This window comes from Hibiscus syriacus, unplaced genomic scaffold, assembly GCF_006381635.1.
Source record: "Hibiscus syriacus cultivar Baekdansim isolate YM2019G1 unplaced genomic scaffold, ASM638163v2 tig00110863_pilon, whole genome shotgun sequence".
Classification (NCBI taxonomy): Eukaryota; Viridiplantae; Streptophyta; class Magnoliopsida; order Malvales; family Malvaceae; genus Hibiscus; species Hibiscus syriacus.
Window position 1 is genome coordinate 596,055 of NW_024062892.1, and position 25,069 is coordinate 621,123.

General features: G+C 34.0%; 1 protein-coding gene across 1 annotated transcript; it reads left to right on the forward strand.

Annotated features, from left to right (window-relative positions):
- The first annotated feature begins 23,055 nt into the window (after positions 1-23,055).
- Positions 23,056-24,831, forward strand: LOC120143738. Its single transcript, XM_039157976.1, has 3 exons — positions 23,056-23,286; positions 23,537-23,634; positions 24,248-24,831. Exons 1-3 carry the CDS (start codon positions 23,155-23,157, stop codon positions 24,801-24,803), a joined length of 786 nt encoding a protein of 261 aa, XP_039013907.1. The 5' UTR covers positions 23,056-23,154; the 3' UTR covers positions 24,804-24,831.
- The last annotated feature ends 238 nt before the right edge of the window (positions 24,832-25,069 follow it).

The following is a 25,069-nucleotide window of genomic DNA, read 5'->3' on the forward strand; positions in this document are numbered from 1 at the left end:
AAAAAAACAGGGTCCTTTTTATCATTTTATGTATAGTTTCTTTATATAACACTGTTTAATGTATTAGTTTGATATTAGGTAAGCCTATTGTACAAGAAGCTATGTTATGTTTTTAATCAACATTGTTAAAGCTTCTTTTCGTCGTGATTACGGGGTTTTTAAGGGTAATCATTGTTGTATTAGCGAAACTTTTATTTAGGCAGATATGGATGTTTGAAGTTCAGAGTAGATCATGAGACTCTGTTTTCATGGTCTGAAATGACTGTGGAACAATAGCGACATGTTTAAGGCTACTGTCTCCTTGTCTTCGTAGGGTAGTGTTTGGATTTTCGTAAGTTGATCGATCTGTGTGAGGGGTATTGGCTGTGGATCACCGATCACCCCTCCTCTCCAAAGATGTGATTTCTTTTTTCAGGTCGTTTTTATGAACTGTGCAAGTACTGTACTGCTGATATCGGCCATGCCCTTCCATGGTATCAAAGGCAGATGACCCACATGGATTACGTTCTTATTTGTTAGTTGAGCTGTAAGCATTTGTTATTATCTGGGAAATGAACTTTCATTAGACCCACATGGGGGAGACTCTTGAGTGATTTAGTAATAAAGATAATGACATATTTTGCGTTGTGCTTGCCGGGGGTTGGAGTTCAATTATACTTCAATAAAGAAATAAATATTCAAATTATATGTTCATTCTATATGTTTAAAGGTTTTTTTATGTTAAATTACGTGCTTAGCCTTAGCCTTTGTAAAGTTATTTACAGAAAACAAATTATTAAAAAACAATCAACTAATTAATATTTAACACGACTTAATTTTTAATTAAAAAACAAAATTCATAAATTTAATAACTTTTATTATATTTTTAAAGATGTGATTTATCGTTTTTGATATTTAAAAAAATTAATTTTCTTTTTTAAAAATAATAACGATTTCAAATTTTAAAATTTTATAAAACATATCATATATCATATTTTAAATGAATTGACAAACTTTTAACCGTTATTGACGATAAAAAGTATAAATAATGACGAAAAAAACATTAAAAACGTAATTTAATAAAAAAAAATTAAGCATCTTTTTGGACATTTATATTTTAATTAATCCGTTAAATTTTAACCTTAAGACGGATGTAATTCAATGACCAAATTTAATTGGGACCATATGTTTCCCTCTTAGGTATATCACAGTTGGGTTTCTGTGGTTGGACTGTCTATATATTTTTGGGGTTTCATCGAATATGGAACGATATGCACATGACGCTGAGTTCAAGAATAATGGTTGCTTTTTTAACATAGAAATATGGGTTAATAGAAATGGTGAAAATAATTAAAATCTAGGGTAAACTACAGGTTTAGTATTATAGCTATCACTTTGTTCTATTTTGGTCATTAAATTATTTTTTGTTTCAAAATCATATCTATCATTATATTTAGTTCATTTTGGTCATCATTCATTACAAAATAACATTGAAGTTAACCTATCACCATAAGATAATACCACATAATTATTAAAAGGATGTTAACAAATCCTTCATTAAAAAAATTAAAAATATCACGTCAGTAATTTTGTTAATTTTTTAATAGTAGATGATAGAAAAAAATCAACACATAACGTTAGATATGAATATGAAAAAAATAATAGTTGACTGACTAAATTAGAATAAAAGTAATAGTTGGGGTATTAAACATAAATTTACTCTAAAGTTAATGTACTTCATTAAGCAATGTGTTTGAGGGAATTACGAGAGGTGTAGCCTCCAGTGCGTGGCCTCATGGGTTGTGCAGTTTTGCGTCAGATATTTATCGCCAATTGCGCCGACTGTGGTCCCACAGTAGCACAGATTCCTTCCTGCTGCTAAACGCATCAAAACATCAGACTTCGGCTTAACCTTTAACCTTTTTATATTCCCTATGTGCATGGAATCATATATTTTTCACTATTCATTTACCGTTCTGATTCTGTTCATCAACCCCACACACTAGGTCTATACTACTTTATTGCTCAACCTTTAAGCCACTAATAGCAAGGCCTACCCCTGTTTAGAGCGGGCTATTTTCCCGGTATATCACAGGTGATCGGTATTATTATCGATATAATACCGATCGTACTATATTTCTCGATCTAACAGTTTTAGTAGGAAAGCGCGTTTCTTGCACCGCGTTATATGTTGATTTGACGTCACATAGGTATAGCGCGCCCCCTGTCTACGATATACGGTGATTTGGCGCCACGTGGGTATAGCGTGCGCCCTGATCCGCGATATACATGGATATCTGACACGTAGGGTATAGCGCGGTGTTGGGGGCGCGCTATACTCCTAATTACCAACCCTTCACGTCCCCATCCTCCCTATAAATACCCCCATCCTCAATCACTTTTATTACACTAAATTCTCTCAAACTCTCTAAACTTCTCTCAAATACTATCTTTTTAAGGTATATTTTATAATATTTTTACTATTATATTTTACTTTATTTAATATTTTATTAATATAATTCTTTTGCAGATATATAATGGAAGGCAGTCTACTTCGCTCGGATGGAAATCATATATATCTACACTTTGCTGATACAGTAATATTTTAACGTTTTAATTTAATTTAAATTATTAGTAATATTTAGTTGATTTATTTAATGCATGATTATTAGATTAAGAATTAAATATCTCGACACTTTGCTGATACGGTAACATTTTAACGTTTTAATTTAATTTAAATTATTAGTAATAATTAGTTGATTCATTTAATGTATGATTATTAGATTAAGAATTAATTTTTGTAATTATTTATTTTTAGGAGAAGGACCGTGTATTAGATCGTTTTATTAGGAATCTTAAGTTAGTGATACTCAGCCGTGTCTTCCCGTATTTAGTAGAGGCTGGATTCGGTTACATAGGTAGATATCAGGGTCACTGTAAGATAGAGCCAGACCTGATTTCTGCCTTAGTAGAGCGGTGGAGGCCGGAGACCCACACATTCCATCTTCCGTGCGGAGAGTGCACGATCACGCTTGAGGATGTTTCTATGCACCTGGAGCTTCCGGTGGATGGAGATGTGATATCGGGGATAGCTTCCGGTTCTTGGACTACATTGTGTCGGGATAGTCTAGGATGTGTCCCGGAAAATTTTATCGGAGGTAGGATACCGTTAAATTGGTTAGATGCCAATTTTCGGGAGTTGAGCGCAGACGCCTCTGAGGATGAGGTTAAGATGTATGCACGGGCATGCATACTACAACTGATAGGAGGGTTGCTGATGCCGGAGAAATCGTGCAACCTAGTTTACTGCATGTGGTTGTGACATCTTAGCGACTTTCGTCTCGCCGGATCATTCAGTTGGGGCTCGACAGTTTTGGCTTTGTTGTACAGGGAGATGTGTGGAGCCACTGACTACAGGCGTAATGCTATCGGCGGATGTCTCCTGCTGTTGCAGTCTTGGGCATGGTATCGATTGCCCTTTTTATGTCCCGTTGTGAAGAACCCATTCGTATTTCCACTACTTCTGAGGTAATTATAAAACTGATTTTGTATATTAATAATTTTATACAGCGTATAACAAATTTTTTTCCTTGAATAGGTGGTCTACTGATAGGAAAAATCATCAGGATCTACCTGATGATTTAGAAAAAATTAGGGTGCTAATCGATCAGAAGGCTGGCACACATGTATGAATTTTAATGTTTAAAAATCGATTTTAGATTATAGTTATATAATTAGATTATTATTTTGATAAAAATTATATATTATTTGTTTTAGTTTGAATGAGTGTCATATTCTACTGATGATGTGAGGGCGGTGATCCCACCTGAGTTGAGGGGTACATCAGATGTTTGGATGGCAATGGTCCCTCTGATCTGTTATGCGACCGTCGAGTGGCACTCCACTGATCGCGTGCTCCGGCAGTTTGGTTTTTTTTCAACCAATTCCAGAAGTACCTCGTAATATAGACGAGTTGCATAGCTTAGATAGACGCGACAAGACAAATACAGATTGGATGGTGAGGCATCATGAGTGGGTCGTGTTGTGAGAGGATCGACATTTGCGCCTTCCACGTAGAGAGCCCATTTTTACTGACTTCTTGATGTATGCTGAGGATTATTATGAGTGGTTCAACAGTAACGGGAAACCGTTTCTACTTCCTGAGGAGGCACGAGGGCAGACCTTTCCATGACGTCGACAGAGACGTTCACCGACACAGCATCATCGTCCCTCGACTCGTGGACGGAGAGCAGGTGCTTTCGTTTCATCCTCAGCTGCACCAGCAGCCACCGCAGCCATATATGATGTCGCAGCCATATATGATGCTGCAGCCATATATGATACCACCATCGCCTTTCCATTACCAGATGTCGCCGCCTTCACCTGGTTTTATGACCCCTCCTGGAGGCTATTATGGGTCTATGTTTGCAGATCTGACTTGGGGTTCATATACTGGATATTTAACGGGTTCATCCTCATCACCCATGGCCGCAGCACAGACACCTCATGTACAGTTTTCACACTCAGCGATGTCTGGGTTTTCCCAGTTTTCGCATGCCTGTGGGATAGTCAGTCATACACCTCCAGGGTCATTATTCTATGGAGGTGCTTCATCGTCATCAGCTCCTCATCAACCTAATGTACCTGCTCAGGACGACGACGATGACGATGACGATGGTGACGACGACGACGATGATGACAGCAAGGAGTCAAAACCAGTGATACGAAGAAATCCTCCTCGAGACCGACAGCCACCGCCATGCGGAACACATTCGCGACGCAGGCATCGATATATTTTTTTTATTATATTTGTATTTACTTTATTTCGTTTAATTGTAATTTTTTATTATTTCTCATTTAATACTTACTTTATTTTGTTAAATTTGTTCGACTTTTTTTAATATATTTTAGTTAATTTTGTTTATTACCATTTAATATTAGTTATTGTAATTTGGTTATCATTTACCATTTAATTCTTATTGTAAGTTTGTTGTATTTAAATATCAAATTGTTATTAGTTTGATAAAATTTAATAATTATGTTCATTTTTTTAATCTTCATCAGCGATTATCAAATGACATTAACTTGAAGTAAATGCAAATTAAAATACAAGAATTATTATTTGATAAACAAATACATCATTTCCTCATCAATTGTTACTTGATGACAACAGAAGTGGACATGTTTTTCTAGTGTGTCATGGGTTTCTACAATGGTCACATCTTCTGTCTTGTCTAGATCTTTCTCTAATATCCATATCGCAATGAATTCGATTGGATTTTGGACGACCATGCTCCCTCAATAAACTCGGATTTGGTACAATCGGAAGCCAATCTTGAACCTCATCAGGGTCTTTGTCATTACCTATGGGGGGAAACTCAAATTCGTATACCTTAAAAACTTCAGATAGTAGGTATACGGGATCCACAAAATGGTTATAGTCTTGACGTGTATGCGAGCAAGCTGCTATCACATGAGAGCATAGATACTTCAGAGCTTGAAAAAACCCGCAGTCGCACGCTCTGTCCCTTAGATTTACTCTTAACAACACAGCTTCAATCACTTGAAGAGGTCGGGGCAACTCTGTGACACGAAACATTTCATGCCTTCTAGAGAAGTTTGTTACAGACATTCCATTTGATGCAGCAATTTTTTTTCTGTAGATCTGCAACTAATCTAGGGTAATAGACATGACCACCTTGCATCCAGGTTTGAGCTTGTCCCCCGAGCTTCGCAAAAAACGCCCCAAACAAAAATATATAGTTTTTACCAAAGCCGCTACAGGTAAGTGACGTGCACCCTTTATGGTTGAATTTGATTGCCTCAGCCAAGTTGGTCGTCATGTGTCCATATCGATATCCACCATCATATGCGTTCGTCTACATTTCTTTATCGATGAGGCTGATGTAATCGTATCCTTCCTCGTTCTTCGCCCGCAAATCTTGAAGCATTGATTCAAACGTTCGAGAAAGTAGTTTGTAACCTGATCAAAAAATGTATAACTTACTAACTTGTTTTCTTTGCAAAATTAAAATGATAAAAAAATGTATAACTTACTAACTTGCTTTCACTTACCCATGCGCACAATTAATTAACGCTCATCATTCTTCTTGTACATTCCATGATAGTTCGAAGCAGTGTGTCGGAGATAATACCTATGTTGGACAAATGGTGGTTGCCATATTGAACCCAAAGACTCTATTGCTGCTTTGATCCCAGCTCCGCGATCTGAAATGACACAAATTTTTTCTCTCGTGATAACATGTACACGTAAATTTCGGAGAAAAAAAGCCCAAGAATATGTATCTTCTCCTTCGACAAGAGCAAAAGCAACTGGAAGAATGTTGCGATTGCTATCTTGGACAACTGCCGATAATAAAACTTGTTTTCATTTTCCATACAAGAAAGTCCCGTCGATCTGGACCACATGCTTACAGTATTTGGCAGCATTAACGCACTGTGGGTAACTCCAAAAAACCCGGTAGAATTGGCATCGATCGCGAATAACTCGATCATTATGGTATGCATAGGAGGTTTCGAAGTCTACAATTGTCCCGGTATTCAACGTCCGCACCAGCCTAAACCAACCTGGAAGTTCGTTGTAAGATGCATCCCATTCGCCATGAAGTTTTGTTTTGCCAACCAAGTTTTTTTATAGGAGACGGTGTACCCATACTGCGATTGTATAGCTGAAATCAACACTGCAACAGCTATATGAGAGCTTGGTTTTACCATGGGCATGATGGCTTGGCATATCACTTCAGAGTCCAAGTTCGGATGATCTTGGTGGACCCCTCCAGCACAACATGTGTGAGGACCGTTGTATACTGTTAGTTCCCATATGTTGTTTTTCCTCTTCATTTTCGATACGCGAACCATCCTATTGCATCCGTTTTCGCGTCGGGCACAGTAGCATACATATTTTTCGGTCGTCGATCGGTTGACTCTGGACTGAACAGAATTACGGATATTGTAATTTTTGATAGCCATCATCGCTTCTTCTTTGCTTGAAAACTCCATGCCTAAAGATAACTCACCATTATTTATTGATGAGTAATATTCATAGTCACCGAGATGAGGCATATCCGCAAATTCTGGCCCGCATTGCACCATAATCAACTTCATACATGTGCGCAGGAGGGTCAGTTTGTGCCACATTTCCTGGAACTTCATCATCATCGGAGTTGAATTGTGGTGATTCTGGGTGAATGAATAGTCCAGTCTCAGCACCATCCGCACCAGGCTCACGAAGCGGTTCTTCTGGTAGAGATGATGGTTCCTCTATGCTCTCCACATTTAGGTCGAAGAACCTACTACTTGCACGCCTTCCCCTTGAACTGGAAGGCATATCGACATTAAGATCGAAAAAGCTCGCAATCGAATGCCTCCCCTGGAGCTTGAAGCCATCGTGTCAAATGGAAACTGCACAGATGGTTGCGTCGATGGCATCTCCATATGGTCAAAGAAATTTGCAGATGAATGCCTTCCCCTTGAACTGGACGCGGTGTTGCCATACGGATTGTTCGTGGACCCACTTCGGTACATATCGTAAGGAGTTACGGATGAATGTCTCCCCATTATGGCATTAAAATCATTACACATTATTGTAGTCGGGCTGTCAACTTTATCAACTTGTTCAGCCAGCCCATAGTGTGAGCTTAAAGATTGACCCCGAACAACACGCACTTGAACAAAATGTGCATACATCTCAATAGCGGCGTTTGAATAATTACTTTGAGCTTCAACCATCATTTGAACATCATCATTGTTCGAAATTTCGAACGCTGTATAAGTTAATGGCAACAATGATGTTGGAAATCTGTACTTCAACAACGACATTCTTCTGTTACTTCCAACATGAATCTTCCTCGAAATCTTTGTTATTAGCTCCTCAAGAGTTATGTTTATCTTGAATGATATTTTAACACGCTCATTTGATACGAAAACAACGCCGGTTTCATCTTCTCGAATTTCACCATCATAATAAACAATAGCTGAAAGTCGCGCCATTCTTTGAGTTTAAAAGTGCGACAATATTATATCTGCAAAAAAATAACTTAAACAAACCTGATTAAATAAATTATATATGAACGAAAATATAACACAATAAATTTTTTACACATCAACGTAAATAATTTAAATAATATAATTTTATATTATTACATGCACCGCAAAACTATTTCGACGTATGCTCCCACTTTTCAATTTTACAAACATAAAAATTAATTGAAAATAATTAGTATAATATTTTTTCAAATAATGATAATAAACAATAAGTATAATTAAAAATTATAACAAAATTACCTTATAACGAAAAATCGCACGAACTTCTAAATCAAATTTGAGAAGATTGCGAGAATTATTACTCGTTGACGGAATTGTTGTATTAATTTATAAGAGAGGAGAGATACGAGGAGATGTGAGCTGGAGGAGTGTATTTATAAGCATATAAGGCGCGGTACCTACACCGCGCTATATGTAATTATTCAGATAAAAGATATAGCGCGGATCAGAGACTACATTAAATATAATTTTGATACAACATATAGTGTGGCCCCTGATCCGCGCTATACCCCTACCTTATACCCACGTGGCGTCAGATCACCGTATATCGCGGGGCATGGGGCGCGCTATACCCATGTGGCGCCAAATTAGCATATAGCGCGGTGCAGGGAACGCGCTTTCCTGCTAAGGGTGTTAGAACAGAAAATATAGTCTGACCGGTGTTAAATCGATAATAATACCGATCACCGGTGATATACCGGGAAAATAGCCTCATTAAGGCCCCTGTCACTTTTTTTTCAAGTAAATTATTTATTTTGTCATTTAATTATTATTTTATATATATATAAATTTATTTTTAATCATTCATTGTTAAAAATTAACAATAATATTAATGTATCACCATAAGATAATATCATATTATCATTGAAAAATAAAAATTATCACGATAATAGTTATATTATTTTAACAAAAAATGTAAAAACGTGACATTAAATATGATTTTAAAAAAAACATGATTGAATGATAAAAAAGAACTAAGAAATAATTAAATAACTAAATACATAGTTTATCATTTTCTTTTCTGTTGATTTCATCGATAAAAACAAGTTATATATAGTTTTTAGTTTAATTATATATCAAATTATGACTTAATACCCAAGGGGAGTTTCCTCCTGTCATATCATTCATTCATTTATTATTTTATTTCTCCTGTGATGTTGAGATTTTTGGGTACATCATTTAATTTTCCTCGTATTTTTTTTAAATTTATTTTCGATATGTTAAGTTTGGTTGAGGTTGACATCTCACTTATCTTATATGCTAAATTTAGATAGGGATTAAGATTTTTATTTATTTTTTTTGCAAAATGGGCTTTGTGATAATATTTCCGTTTTGTTTTGCCCCTACCCTCATTTTTGCCTCTCCAACCGCTAATTCATCTTTCTTAAAGATTAAAATTTGTAAAACCGAATCAACAACTAGTTGATTTCGTGGGATAATACACTGGATCCTTTAAGTAAGGTTAGAGTTTGCATTTTAACATCTGCGAATGGAGCAAATTGGGTTGGAAGGGTCGCCCTCGCATCTACAGTACCCAATCTAAATTAGTCGATTAATATATCAGATAATACCGAGTTTTTTTCTAGTGGAAGACATACACGAATCAATTCATAAGATTACATACAAATTATTATTTTTTTTTTGGTATCGTTTCCCCGTATATTTTGTCTAAATTTTTAATTCAATCTTCTTATTATTTTCAATTTGTTCTCTATATTATAATTTTGCCAGTCACTTTATTTAATATTTTGTTACCGTTAAAATAAGATGATATATGTGAACTGATTAAAGATTTTTTTTCGAATGATAAAAATAAAAAAATTAAATAAAAATTATATATATATATATATATATATTTAAAAAAACACCTTTTTCTTATAATTTTCAAAACCTTTATTTCTTTTTATATTTTTAATGATATTATAATTTAAATATATGATTTTAATGATTATATGTATTATGACGGTCAGTGGTGATCGATAGCAATAATGGTGCGTGACAAATGATAAAGGAAGAGTTTGATCGAATTTAGTGGTCATATCTATAGTTTACATTAAGATTATGGGTCAAAATGATATTTTATCCAAAGTTCAAAAGTTAAATTAATAATCTATCTTATTTTAGGAATTAAATTAAAAACTAACCTCTTTTACTAACATGTCATGCTATTTAACTAACATAATTTAATAATTCAATCGTTAAATGTAACGATCGATAACATAAGTAATGAATTTTATTAAAAATTTAATGAATAAAATTGTACACTTTAAAAAGAAAATGATCAATAATGTAGTTTATCCAAATTTATATTAAATGATCACCTCTTCTTATATAAGGGTAAACTATACGTTTGATAACTGAACTTTACTCTCTCTTATTTCATTCATCGTACTTTCAATTTTTTCAATTTACTCAATGAACTTTATAGATTAAATTTTTTGGTGACTCAACTGTTAAAAAATTAACAGCGTTATGACATGGTCAAATTTTATTCAAAACAACATAATTTTAGTCTAAAATTAAAGTTTTTTGAAGAATTCAAAACGACATCATTCTGATTTAAGTCTTCATGTCATAACGTCATTTAAATATTTAACGACGGAGTGACAAAAAAATTCAATTTGTAAAGTTTAGTGGATAAAATGAAAAAATAAAAATATAATAAATGAAATAGGAGAGATAATAAAGTTCAGTTATCAAATGTATAGTTTACCCTTATAAAAAAGACCCTATGGAGCACCTCTTTTTTCATCTGTAACAGTTATTTTTCATTGGCCGGTTATCACACCTTCCTAACTTCCAGGCAGCGGTGGAGGCTTTTCATGGGCATCTCCTTGTCATTTTTTCTTCTTTTCCACTTCAATATTATCTAATTTTACTAATTTTCAATTATATTTTGACATATTAATAATAATAATTTCTCTTGACCTTTTCTCTAATAAAGGGTATCGTGGCTATCAATACATTTAGATTTTCGGTACATATTTTTTTATTTATATTCTTCTAGGTCTGCGATTCTACATGATTTTTTAGTTGGTTGCTTTCTTAATGTCCAGTTTCTTCATTCGTTTGTATCCGACATTCCTTTGGTGATTGGATATCTATGTTGGATGAGATTGCAATTAAGGGGATCAGTTTTCATTCTTTCCTTTATATATCCTTCATATTTTTCTTCTCTATGTTTGATGCTCGGGAACGATCCATTTCCATACATCATTATATTAACTATTCACGCTTTTACTTATCAAACTATCACTAGACTATCATTGTTATACTTTTCGTATTATATTCATGATGTATTTATTCAATATGTATTAATAAGATGTTATCAACTATACTTTTATGAATGAATATATCATAGTCTCACTTAAAAAATCACCTCCTATAGTCTTATTAAATTTTGTCAAGGACAAGTAATAACTATAACACGTGTCAAAAGATGAAAGAATGAACTTCTGCTGTGCGGCGCCTAAAAAACGGCTAAAAACGACGTGACATGTTAAATAAGTGATCGGTTAAAATTTAGACTGGTTATGTTATATCATTTAACTGGAAATATTATCAAGTACAATAATATATTAGGTAGTGCTTATATAATGTAATAGGTAGCGCTTATATTGACCTATTTTCTAACTAAACAGGTATATTTAAACCTTGCAAATGTACCTATTACATTATAATTATCGGTTTTGATGTTTTTGAGATTGATAAAATTTTAAATGTATCGAAACTTTATGCGTGCACCTCGTTGTGCTTTCATTTTGGGAAAAAAATATCGACACATATTTAAAGAGTGTCAATACATAATGTAAACCTATTTGCTAATTAACCAGTATATTTTTACCGGTTACATTGTAAATTTACCTGTTTCTGGGTTTTTGTTCTTTGAGAAACTGATAACATGGTGGGTTTTCCAATGTTATGCTTTTGTTACTGCAAAGTTTTTGTTCTTTTCTTACTGGGTTTTGCTTAAAATATCCAATTTTTTGTATTAAAAATGAAAATTTTGAAATAAAAATGACCACACAAGCACAATTTTTTACTACCGGTTTTGTCATTTGGAGACCGATTTTGTCATATTTTTACCTGTTATATTGTTATGTATCGATATATTTTTATAAAGTATAGACACTTTATTGGCGCTATAACTTCTTTTCTTTTAAATTCCAAAAGTGTCGATACTTATAATAAAGTATCGACACTTTCAACATATCCGATAGCTCTTTACCGGTTTTGTCATTTTGAGACCGGTTTTGTCATATTTTTACCTGTTATATTGTTATGGATCGATATATTTTTATAAAGTATCGACACTTTATTAGCGCTATAACTTCTTCTCTTTTAAATTCCATAAGTGTCGATACTTATAATAAAGTATCGACACTATCAACATATCCGGTAGCGCTTTACTGTTTTGTCATTTATAGACGGTTTTGTCATTTTTTACCTGTTATATTGTTATGGATCGATACATTTTTAAAGTATCGACACTTTCAATATATCCGGTAGCGCTTTACCTGTTTTCTCATTTATAGACCGGTTTTGTCATTTTTTTACCTGTTATATTGTTATGGATCGATACATTTTTATAAAGTATCGACACTTTCAATATATCTGTTGAGTTAATCGATCGACGAAATCGGCCAAGAGGGGGTGAATTGGAAATTGAAATTTTTGTGGAAGCTTTTGCAGAAAATTAAAAGTAATTGCACAACGATTTAGAGTGGTTCGACTTTCTCAATCAAAGTCTACGTCCACTACCTTAGCTATCCACACTAAGGATTTTCCAACAAATTCACTAATTTGTTCTATCTTTTGAGTCCAAAGAGATAACCTTATAACTCTCTCAAGAATATACCCCAATTCTTGATAACACTCTTTCTCAAAGAGAATATTACAAATTTACAAACTTACAAGGAAATCCTCACAAGGTAGATTGTTTGCACAATTCTAGAGCAAATAAAAGAACACTAAAAAATGAATACATTTGAGTACAAGTAGTGTTCTTGAAAGCAAAATGAATATTGAATGAAAAATAGGCTTGAAATGCTCAAACTTAAGGTTTGATGTTTTCTCTTTGATTCTCTCTTGATTCTTGTTGATGTTGTTTCTTGTTGTTGATCAATGGCTTCTAAGCTTGTTTAAATACACCTTCAAATGATTCTGAACGTTGGGGATGATTAGTGGAGTCAATAGAGCCGTTTAAGTGTGAAAACAATTAATTAAAGCAGTTGGGAGCGTCAGTGCATCGATGCATACCCTAGGTGCATCAGTGTAAAATTCAAATAGTTTGACCGTTGGACTCTCAGTGCATCGGTGCACTAGTGCATCGATGCATAAAATGCATTTGATGTTTTGAAAACGCCTGAGTGCATCAATGCATGGTATTGTGCATCGATGCATCAAATGTACTGAGTGCATCGATGCATGGTATGTGCATCGATGCATAAAATGCATTCGATGTTTGAAAAATTAATTGGTGCATCGATGCATGGATTGGTGCATCGGTGCATCACTTTGAAAAATTGATTTTAGGCTTGATTTTGGTTCAAAATACTTTGTGAAAATTGTTTCAAAAATAGTTTAAGTATAAAACACAATTTTACACATTTAGTAAGGTTTGAAATTGATCTTGAAATACTTGGAGTAATAATTTGATATTCTAGAAATTAAATCGAATATACTTAGAAAATCATTTGTGAAATCTTAAAATTCATTTAATTTAATTTGTTATATCGAAACATCAAAATGTTTTCAACAATCTCCCCCTTTTTGATATAACAAAACATTTGTGTAATTTTAAGATTTTCTTTGAAGATAAGTTTTGAAATCTATTTTGAAATTACTACTCCCCCTTACTATAACACTTCTCCCCTTTTAAAACATTGTAACACTTAACATTTCTCACTCTTTTTGTTAAATCAAAAAGACTCGAAAATGTAAACAAGGTTGTAAAAAAACATTTAGCCAATTGATTAGTAATATAGCTTAAGCTGCTAAGATTACAATCAAGAGAAACGTTAGCCATTAGTTTCATAATCAATATTCATAATCAAATGTGAAATGACATAATTGGTCATAATGCAACTAATATGAAATTGATGCAAAAAATTAATAAATATTAAGTTCAAAGTGAAAAATTCAAATCAAACCAATATATATATCAAGTTTAAAAACCATAAAGCATCCAAATTATATCTTCAAACAAATTCAAATAATCCAAATAAAAATAATAATCCCCAAAGTATTCAAAATGTTTTAACAATAAAAGTTCAAAAATGATCCAAAACAAAACAAGGTCTACTCGTCCATAGAGGGATCGGGAGACGGAGGAGGAAATCGGGCTTGCATCTCAAGAGAGAGAGCATCCATGCGTGCAAGCATCTCCCTTTGAAATTCCATCTGTCAAGCTTCCAAAGAGTCTAAGCGTTGATTTACTGCTTCGTGAGTAGCAGTCAAGTGGGATTCGATGGAAGCATACCATAGATCAAATGTCTCAAAAAATAAACGAAAATATAGAGGCATTTGATCCTCTTGTGGAGCTGGTTCTGGTGCAGGCTCATCGTGTTAAACGTGATCGTCGATATCTTGCATAAGTTGTTGAAACTTAGGATCATCGTCAGCAGCCGGTGCCGGAGGAGTAGGAGGAGCACGAGAAGAGCTAGGAGCAGCTCGTGAAGAGCTAGCTCCCGGGGTTTGCTTACCGGGTCGAAATACCCAAAGACCGGTTTCCTCGTCTTGTTTCCAATCCGCTTTCTTCAAGGAAGTAAGATTGATTTGGTTTTGGAGTGGGATAGGATTGTCGAGAGAGACGTCTAGACTAAGTTTGATAAAGAGGTTACTAAGCAGACATCTATAAACTAATGTTTCGACATGTTTTGAATAAACAATGTTTATGACATCAACTAGTTGACTGAAGAAAATGTGGGGTAGATTGATTTTGATTTTATTCTTGAGACAGTGCATCCACCACAAATCCCTAATACGAAGAGTAGAGTACCTACCTCCGGATGGTCTAAACCACCAAGAGATCATCAGATGAAGAAAACAATCGTGATGAGATCGTAGAGTACTAACACTAGCGTTTGGAACATAGGGATAATCTACAGTTTCATTCTCATTATATATCCCATCATCATCTAACCCAAAACGGAAAGCTATAGTCTCGGGTCAATATTAATATATTGGCCTAAAAGATAAGATCTAATGGCTATAGTTCCACATTGAGTTTCTTTTTGAATACATACCGCATTGGAATAGAAAATGATGACTAATTGTTGATAGACGATAGGTTTGAGCTGAAATAATTTATCAAACTTCCAAGCTTTAAGAATCGGAAGGTATTCAAAGTTAATATCTATCATAGCTTGAAGAGAAGGAATACGCTCTTCCCAGATTCTATAAGTTTGAAAAGAATTTCTATACCTAGAGTACAATTCGTCTCTACGACGCTCAGGCAAATTAAAACAAGATCCTAATAGAGATGAAGGTGGAGGAGGAACGAGATTAGGAGGTTGGTTTGAACGAGAACGAATCAATGAAGTCCTAGGGCGTTTGGGATTAGACATGGTTTAGGAATCGGAAAAATGAATAAAACCTGCAATTTGAAACACATGTATGCAATTTAATCAATCCCAAAACTCAATTGAGTCCTCAATAATTCAAGGTTCGCTAAATCAAATCCTAATGGGCAAGGTTTTGAAAACTATTTGAAAATAATCATAATATGTATAGTTTTCATGAAAACAACATAATTAAATCAAAAACATCAAATTAAATTCAGATTTTCGATATAATAATTTTTTTATTTCGAAAAATTCAGAAAAATCTTTGAAAATTTGTTAGTTTTTGACGAAATTAGTTGTAAAAACTAGTTTGTAATCATCAAACATTCAATGCCCGATATAATGTTCATCCTAGAACTAATTAAAACTAGTCCTAAGATCAAAAATCAATAAAATAGAAGTTTTTGAAATATTACCTTGAAAATTTCGGATTTGAGAGGAATGTGATGTTGTTTTGTACGATTTGATGATTAAAGCAGGATTAGAAGTTGAAAAGCTCGAAGATTCGGACAAAATTTTGTTGATTTTGAGAAAAAAGAGGATTTAGAGAGTGAGAGGGGCGTACGGTTGATGAGGATATAGTTTTAGGGTTTGAAACAAATGAGAAAATAAGCCTTTTAAACCCAAAACTTGACGGACGCATGACCCCGTGCATCGATGCACATTCAAGGAGTGTATCGGTGTATCAATATGATGAATCGATGCATATTCAAAGGGATGCATCGATGCACTGTTAAGTGTATCGATGCATAAAGCACAAAAATGTCAAAAATCTGTTTCAAACACTTACAATGCTAAAATTAACTAGCTCTAGTGGTATTGGCAACTTATATATTGAAAATTAATCATGTTCAATCAATAAAATTAATCCTTAAGCTTCATTTGAACATAAAATTAATTTTCATCAAGCAAAATAAACTCCCCCTAACTAATAGCAAAGAATGCAACCAAAAATTATTATTATAAGCATTTTTCATTTATACTTAAAAGTGTTAAAATTATTTTTAAACACTAAGTGAAGATAGGTCAGTTAAACCTAATTCTCTCCTAAGTGTCCAAAATCTTTCTTTGTCTAAAGGTTTTGTAAAGATATCCGCTAATTGGTGCAAAGTATCAACAAATTCTAGAACTACATCTTCCTTAGCGACATGGTCTCTAATGAAGTGATGTATAATTTCAATATGCTTAGTTCTAGAGTGTTGGATGGGATTTTTAGTGAGACAAATAGCACTAGTATTGTCACACTTTATAGGAATGATACCTACTTCAATTCCATAATCAAAAAGTTGTTGTTTCATCAATAAAATTTGTGCACAACAACTACCGGCTGAAATATATTCTGCTTCAGTGGTAGATAATGCGACACAATTTTGTTTCTTTGAAAACCAATAAATCAACATATTTCCAAGAAATTGGAAAGTACCGGATGTGCTTTTCTTATCTAATTTGCATCCTCCATAATCCGAATCAGAAAAGGCATGCAAGCTAAAGCTAGAGTCTCTAGGATACCAAAGTCCTAAACTAGGAGTGTCCTTAAGGTATCTAAAGATCCTCTTAACAACTAGTAAATGTGATTCCTTAGGGCATGATTGAAATCTAGCACATAAGCAAACACTAAACATAATGTCCGGTCTACTTGCAGTTAGAAAAAGCAAAGAACCAATCATTGACCTATATAATTTAACATCCACACATTTACCTCCTTCATCTATGTCAAGCTTTGTCGATGAGCTCATTGGAGTGTTATGTGGCTTCCCATTTTCTAGTCCAAACTTCTTGAGCATATCTTTAACGTACTTAGCTTGATTGATGAAGATGCCATCTTTTCTTTGCTTGATTTGGAGTCCCAAGAAAAATGAGAGTTCCCTTATCATGCTCATCTCGAATTCACTTTGCATTAGCTTAGAAAATTCTTGGCAAAGAACATCATTATTAGAACCAAATATTATATCATTAACATAAATTTGAACTACTAATAAATCTTTACCTTTATGCTTTAAAAACAATGTAGTGGTCAACCTTCCCTTTTGAAAAACCTTTTTCAATTAAAAAATTTAACAATCTTTCATACCAAGCTCTAGGAGCTTGTTTTAAACCATAAAGTGCTTTTGTCAATTTAATAACATGATTTGGAAATTTTAAATCTTCAAAACCTGGAGATTGTTCCACATACACTTCTTCCTTTATAAAACCATTTAAAAATGCACTTTTAACATCCATTTGATATAATTTAAATTCATGAAAACATGCAAATACTAATAACATTCTAATTGCTTCCATTCTAGCTACGGGAGCGTATGTTTCATCATAATCTATGCCCTCTTCTTGAGTATAGCCTTGAGCAACAAGTCTAGCCTTGTTTCTCACTATATTACCACTTTCACCAAGCTTATTCCGAAACACCCATCTAGTACCTACAGTAGATTTATTACTAGGACTTTCAACTAATGTCCATACTTTACTTCTCTTAAATTGATTTAACTCTTCTTGCATAGCCATAATCCAATGTTCATCTTTTAATGCTTCTTTAATATTCTTAGGCTCTATGCATGAGATAAATGCAACATAATTACAAATATTTCTAAGAGAAGATCGAGTTGTTACCCCTTTTGATGGATCACTTATAATCTCACCATCCTTGACATAGTTGTACTCTCTTGGGTAAGATACTTCCTTTTCTTCAATGGTTGGATTCTCGAGAGGATCTTGAGTTTCCTCATCTTTCGTTTCTTCCTTTGATGATGGTTCTCCAACGTCATGTTCACCGTCATTTATATTTATAATACCTACATCATCATTTAAACAAGAATCCTTCCTCGGAAGGGGATTATCATCGAAAACAACATGTATAGACTCTTTTACAACTAAAGTTCTTTTATTAAATACTCGATAAGCTTTTAGAATTTAATGAATAACCCAGAAAAATCCCTTCATCACTTTTAGCATCAAATTTGCCAAGATTGTCTTTACCGTTGTTTAAAACAAAACATTTACATCCAAAAGGATGAAAATAGCTAATGTTAGGCTTTTTATTTTTAAAAATTTCATATGGAGTTTTCTTTAAGATTGGCCTAATCATTACTCGATTTACAACATAACAAGCGGTATTTGTGGCTTCAGCCCAAAAATATTTTGGCAAATTATTTTCGCAGAGTATGGTTCTAACCATTTCTTCTAAAGTTCCATTTTTCCTCTCAACAACTCCATTTTGTTGAGGGGTTCTAGGTGTTGAAAAAATTATGACCAATACCATTAGAATTACAAAAATCAGTAAATCCAAGATTTTCAAATTCAGTTCCATGATCACTCCTAACACTAGTTATAGAGTAACCTTTTCGTTTTGGATTACTTTTGAAAACGTGATGAATTTTCTAATGTTTCATATTTAGTAATTAAGAATAGAACCCAAGTATATCTAGAATAGCCATCTACCAAGACAAATGCATATTGTTTTCCACCCAAGCTAGTAGTCCTAGTTGGCCCAAAAAGATCTATATGGATCAATTCTAATACGCTACTAGTTGATACATCATTAATGAATTTAAAAGAAATTCGCTTTTGTTTTCCTTTAGAAAAAGCATCACAAATTTTATCATTATCAAATTTAAGCTTAGGCAACCCTCGAACTAAATTTCCTTGAATTAGCTGTTGCAAAACACTCATACTAGCATGTCCTAGTCTCCTATGCCATAACCAACTATCATGCTCATCCTCAGCAACTAGGCATCAATATAGTCTAAATGCACCATGTATATGTTTCATATTCTATGAACAACAAGCATAATTCGATTAGATGCAATGTCAATAACTTTACAACCATTAGTTTCAAACATGACATTGAATCCTTTATCACATAATTGACTAATACTTAAGAGATTATGCTTTAATCCATTCACATATAAAATATTTTTAATTTGTATGGAAGAGGTATTACCTATAGTACATATACCTTCGATGTGACCTTTTGAATTATCACCAAAAGTCACTTCTCCTCCATTTTTGGCGTTAAGCTCTATGAACCGGCTTTTGTCCCCGGTCATGTGTCTTGAGCATCCACTATCAAGGTACCATGAGTTTGAATTTGATTCCCGTGCCTTGTAGCAATGCTCATTTTCCTACAAACATAGATTAATTTCTAATTTTTGGTAACCAAATTCTTTTGGGTCCATATTCATTAGTTTCCAAAATCCTAGTCCCCTTAGGTATCCATGTGTGTAGGATATTTTTATCTTTAGTAGTAATAAGTTCTTTAGGAACCCATATACTTCTAACGATTTTTCCATTAGAGGTTCTTCGGGGACCTCTATGATTGTAGTTTTTAAAACTTTTTCTAACAAAGTTGGATTTTGAATTTTCTCCATTTTCAAAACGTTTTGTTCAAACTTTATCAAAAGAAGTTTTAAGATCATCAATTTTCTTTTGATGATCATTATTGACCTTTGAAAGTAAATTTTGCAAATCCAAATTTTTCTTTTCAAACTCTTCTAGTTTGATTTGCAAATCTTTGATTTTACTTTTAAGATCGTTGTTGGTTTTGGATATGAGTTTATTTTCAATTTTCAATTTTAAAACATCATTTTTATATTTTAAAAACAATTTCTCATAATCCGAAGCCAGCCCATTATATTCCTCTAATAGTTCATCATAAGATAAATCATCAAATTCAGATGAGTTAGAGGTTACCTTAGAATTTTTCCCGAATACCATCAAGCACAAGTTTGCTACTTCTTTTTCCTCTTCATCGAAACCCTCTTCATCGCTCCATGTAGCCACATGAGCCTTGTGCTTAATTTTTGATTGACCATTTCTTTTCAAATGTGGGCAATCATATTTGATATGCCCCGGCTTTTTGCATTCATAGCAAATGATAGGGTCCTTCTCTTTTGGTTCATTTTTTAGGCCTTCATTTCGTTTGAATTTTCTTCCTCGGTAAGGTCTCATCATTTTTCTGAACCGTTTGGCAAACAATTCCATTTCCTCGTCATCGTCATCGTCATCTTCATCCGAATCACTCTCATCTTTTGTGGATTTGATAGCAACTCCAATGTTTTTCTTCTTCTCCTTCTCCTTTGGTGTCTCATCAATCTTATCGATGCCCACCTCATCTTCAAGCATCATTTCATGAGTGATGAGGGAATCGATTAGCTCTTCAAGAGTTAAGGACTTTAGGTTCTTAGCCTCGATGATTGCATTCTTCTTGGATTGCCATGATTTTGGAAGTGAGTAAACTAACTTCCTCACAAGCTTTTAGTTTGGAATGATCTCTCCATATGATTTGAGATCATTGGCAATCGTTGAGAATCTATCCGTCACAGCTTTGATATCTTCATTTGGTTTCATCCTGAAATTTTCATAGCTATGTGTTAGAAGACTAATTTTATATTCTTTTACCTCGTCGGTGTCTTCATGAGTGACTTGTAGTTTATCTCATATTTCTTTGGCGGTTGTACAAGATGAAACTCTTCCATATTCATCTGGTTCAAGAGCACAAAATATGATATGTATTGCTTTGGAGTTGAGCTGGAACATTCTTATCTCTCATTCATTCCACAATCTTGGATGAGTGAGAGACTTGATATATCTGTCTTCTACAACATTTCATGCTCCCATGTTACTTGCTTGAATGAAATACATCATCCTATTATTCCAATAGGCATAGTTAGCTCCATTGAAGAAAGAAGGCTTGTTGACGGGCATCGAAACGAGACCGGAGTCGACATTTGAAGTAGAGGCCATTGATGACTTGACAATCGATGTAACTCTTCCCGAATCGACTCAAGAGACGATTAAACCTTCAAATGAGTGAGGCTCTGATACCAATTATTGAGTTAATCGATCGACGGAATCGACCAAGAGGGGGTGAATTGGCAATTGAAATTTTTGTGGAAGCTTTTGCAAAAAATTGAAAGTAATTGCACATCGATTTAGAGTGGTTTGACTTTCTCAATCAAAGTCTACGTCCACTACCTTAGCTATCCACACTAAGGATTTTCCAACAAATTCACTAATTTGTTATTTCTTTTGAGGCCAAAGAGATAACCTTACAACTCCCTCAAGAATATACCCCAATTCTTGATAACACTCTTTCTCAAAGAGAAGATTACAAATTTGCAAACTTACAAGGAAATCCTCACAAGGTAGATTGATTGCATAATTCTAGAACAAATAAAAGAACACTAAAAAATGAATACAATTGAGTACAAGTAGTGTTCTTGAAAGCAAAATGAATATTGAATGAAAAATAAGCTTGAAATGCTCAAACTTGGGGTTTGATATTTTCTCTTTGATTCTCTCTTGATTCTTGTTGATTGTTGTTTCTTGTTGTTGATCAATGGCTTCTAAGCTTGTTTAAATACACCTTCAAATGATTCTGAATGTTGGGGATGATTAGTGGAGTCAATAGAGCCGTTTAAGTGTGAAAACAATTAATTAAAGCAGTTGAGAGCGTAGTGTATCGATGCATACCCTAGGTGCATCGGTGCATCAGTGTAAAATTCAAATATTTTGATCGTTGGACTCTCAGTGCATCGGTGCACTAAGAGTGCATCGATGCATAAAATGCATTCGATGTTTTGAAAACGCCTGAGTGCATCGATGCATGGTATTGTGCATCGATACATCAAATGTACTGAGTGCATCGATGCATGGTATGTGCATCGATGCATAAAATGCATTCGATATTTGAAAAATTAATTGGTGCATCGATGCATGTATTGGTGCATCGGTGCATCACTTTGAAAAATTGATTTTGGACTTGATTTTGGTACAAAATACTTTGTGAAAATTGTTTCAAAAATAGTTTAAGTATAAAACACAATTTTACACATTTAGTAAGGTTTGAAATTGATCTTGAAAGTCTTGGAGTAATAATTTGATATTCGAGTAATTAAATCGAATATACTTAGAAAATCATTTGTGAAATCTTAAAATTCATTTAATTTAATTTGTTATATCGAAACATCAAAATGTTTTCAACAATATCCGGTAGCGCTTTACCTGTTTTGTCATTTATAGACTGTTTTTGTCATTTTTTTACCTGTTATATTGTTATGGATCAATATATTTTTATAAAGTATAGACACTTTCAATATATCTGGTAGCGCTTTACCTGTTTTGTAATTTATAGAGCGGTTTTGTCATTTTTTTACCTGTTATATTGTTATAGATCAATATATTTTTATAAAGTATCAACACAAATCGACAAGCTAAGTTTGTCAGTTGCCAAATTTTTTAATATTTCTTCATGATTTCCACCTATTATATTATTATTACTCGATATTTCCGATAATGCTAAACTGAACTTATCAAATATCTTTTAATGTATTCAATAAAACCGTATATTAACTATATATTAATCCGTCTTTCCTGAGACAATCAGCCCGCGAATCATATTACCATTGGTATCATTCATCTCCCAGTTCTGTCACAAATCCGCAGCCAAATATTTCACTTTATTTTATTTCTATCGTTCAATGTATCCCAATCCCAAATATTTTCCTTCTTTAATTGAATTTAACCCAAACGAAACAAAAAAATAGAGCACATAATGCGTCCTGAATCAAGCTCCGCAACAACGTCATCTTCGACGGCGCCGTCCCCAAGTGGGAAGCGAGGCAGAGACCCCGAAGATGAGGTTTACGTCGACAATCTCCATTCTCACAAGCGTTATCTCAGTGAGGTTTTTTTTCTTCTTCATGCTTTATTTTATTTCACTTGTTTTTAAAATACCCAAATTCTCAAAATTTAATCTTTGTTTAATTTCATCCTATTAGATATTCGTAGTGTAGAAAATTTGATCATCTGATTTTGTTTTTTTTCCCAGTTTTTTTTTTCTGGGTAGTTGGCATTTCTTTGTCTCGGTTTATATTTTTTTGGGTATTTGCATTAAAGGGTTTCAAATATTGGGAAATTGAAGTATTTGCTTGCAGATAATGGCTTCTAGTTTGAACGGATTAACAGTTGGGGACCCACTTCCTGAATATCTTCTGGAATCTCCTGCTAGGTCCGAAGCTACCTTCTCTCCCAGGTTAGTTGTTGCAGATATTAAAGCATTCCACATAACCAAATCCAGAATTATGAAAGATTGAAGAGACTACTTGGGTTTACATGTTATGATCCACCCTTGGATTTAAGCTATACTAATTGATAAATGTTAGCAACTTCATCAGCTTGTTATTCATGCTTTTCTATGTTGGCATAGTCAATGACTTGAAGATAGCAATATCTGTCTTTGGCATTGTGCCTGTGTGGGAATCTATCAAGTGTTTTTCCCCATTAGGAAAAGATGTTGATAATATGTTAATCTCGCATTAGCGCTTAATACAATTTCTTGTCGATTCTTGTGTTGAATTGTAGCCTGCGACTGGACTGCATTCTGTGAAGGTCTCGTCTTCATTTTTATGTGATGAGGATGGATTGTATTTGTATGAGGTTAACCACTTACCTGTAGGTTTGCTTAAGTTGGATTGTGTTTCAAATACTAAGTTTTGTTAGCACTTCCGGATGCTAATTTCGAACTTAATATTACCTTTTTTTTGTCTGCGTACGATTTGCTTCGACAGTGTAATATTTGTTTCCACGATTCTCCTGTCAATGTGATTAAGCTTTTTGAAAAAACTCATCCTCATTATCGTTTCTAGGGATGAAATGGCATGGCAATATTCACCAATGTCTGAAGATTCAGATGACTCAAGATTGTCCGAGACACCTATGAACAGTTGCTTCTCCCATTCTGATAGTCGGCCTACGAGTCCTGTTTCTCCATATAGACATCAAAGACCACTGAACGCCTTCTGCTCCACTCCAACCAGTTCACACCCTTTGCCTGGAAATGTCGGCACTTGTTCGCAGCCTCGCAAAAGAGGGTCAGATACAGAGGGCCGATTTCCATCCTCACCAAGTGATATCGTCCACTCCTCTGATTTAAGAAGGGCAGCACTGATGCGGTCTGTACAGATGAAAACACAGCCGGCTGGTCAATCATCATTAGATTTGCAATTTGGTCCGGGACAAGAGAATCCGCCCAGTATTGAAGTGGAGGAACGGCCATGCTCATTTGTGAAGTCGTTAATTGGCGATAGAGAATATCAGATTGAAGAATGTTCCTCACTGGGTATGTCGGATCCTGAATTTAGTCAAGGGAAATCTTGTACAAGGTCTAATATGGATCTGAAAGCGGGTGAATCTGGGGATTAGATGCCTTGAAAAATCTTCGCCAGCTTTATCATAATAGTATGCATAAAAGCACGAACGATAATACTTCTTATTTTCTATTAAAAGCTTAATTAAAAAATAAGTGTTCACATTATATTTTTTCATAAGTATCAAAAGTTTTTTTTCTCATCAAAATAAATGTCATTTTCTCTATTATTATTCAAGTTGTCCGACAGCCAACGACAGTTAAAAAAAATCTATTAATCATTGAAGGCATGATATGTGATGTATTTATTAATTTTAAAAAA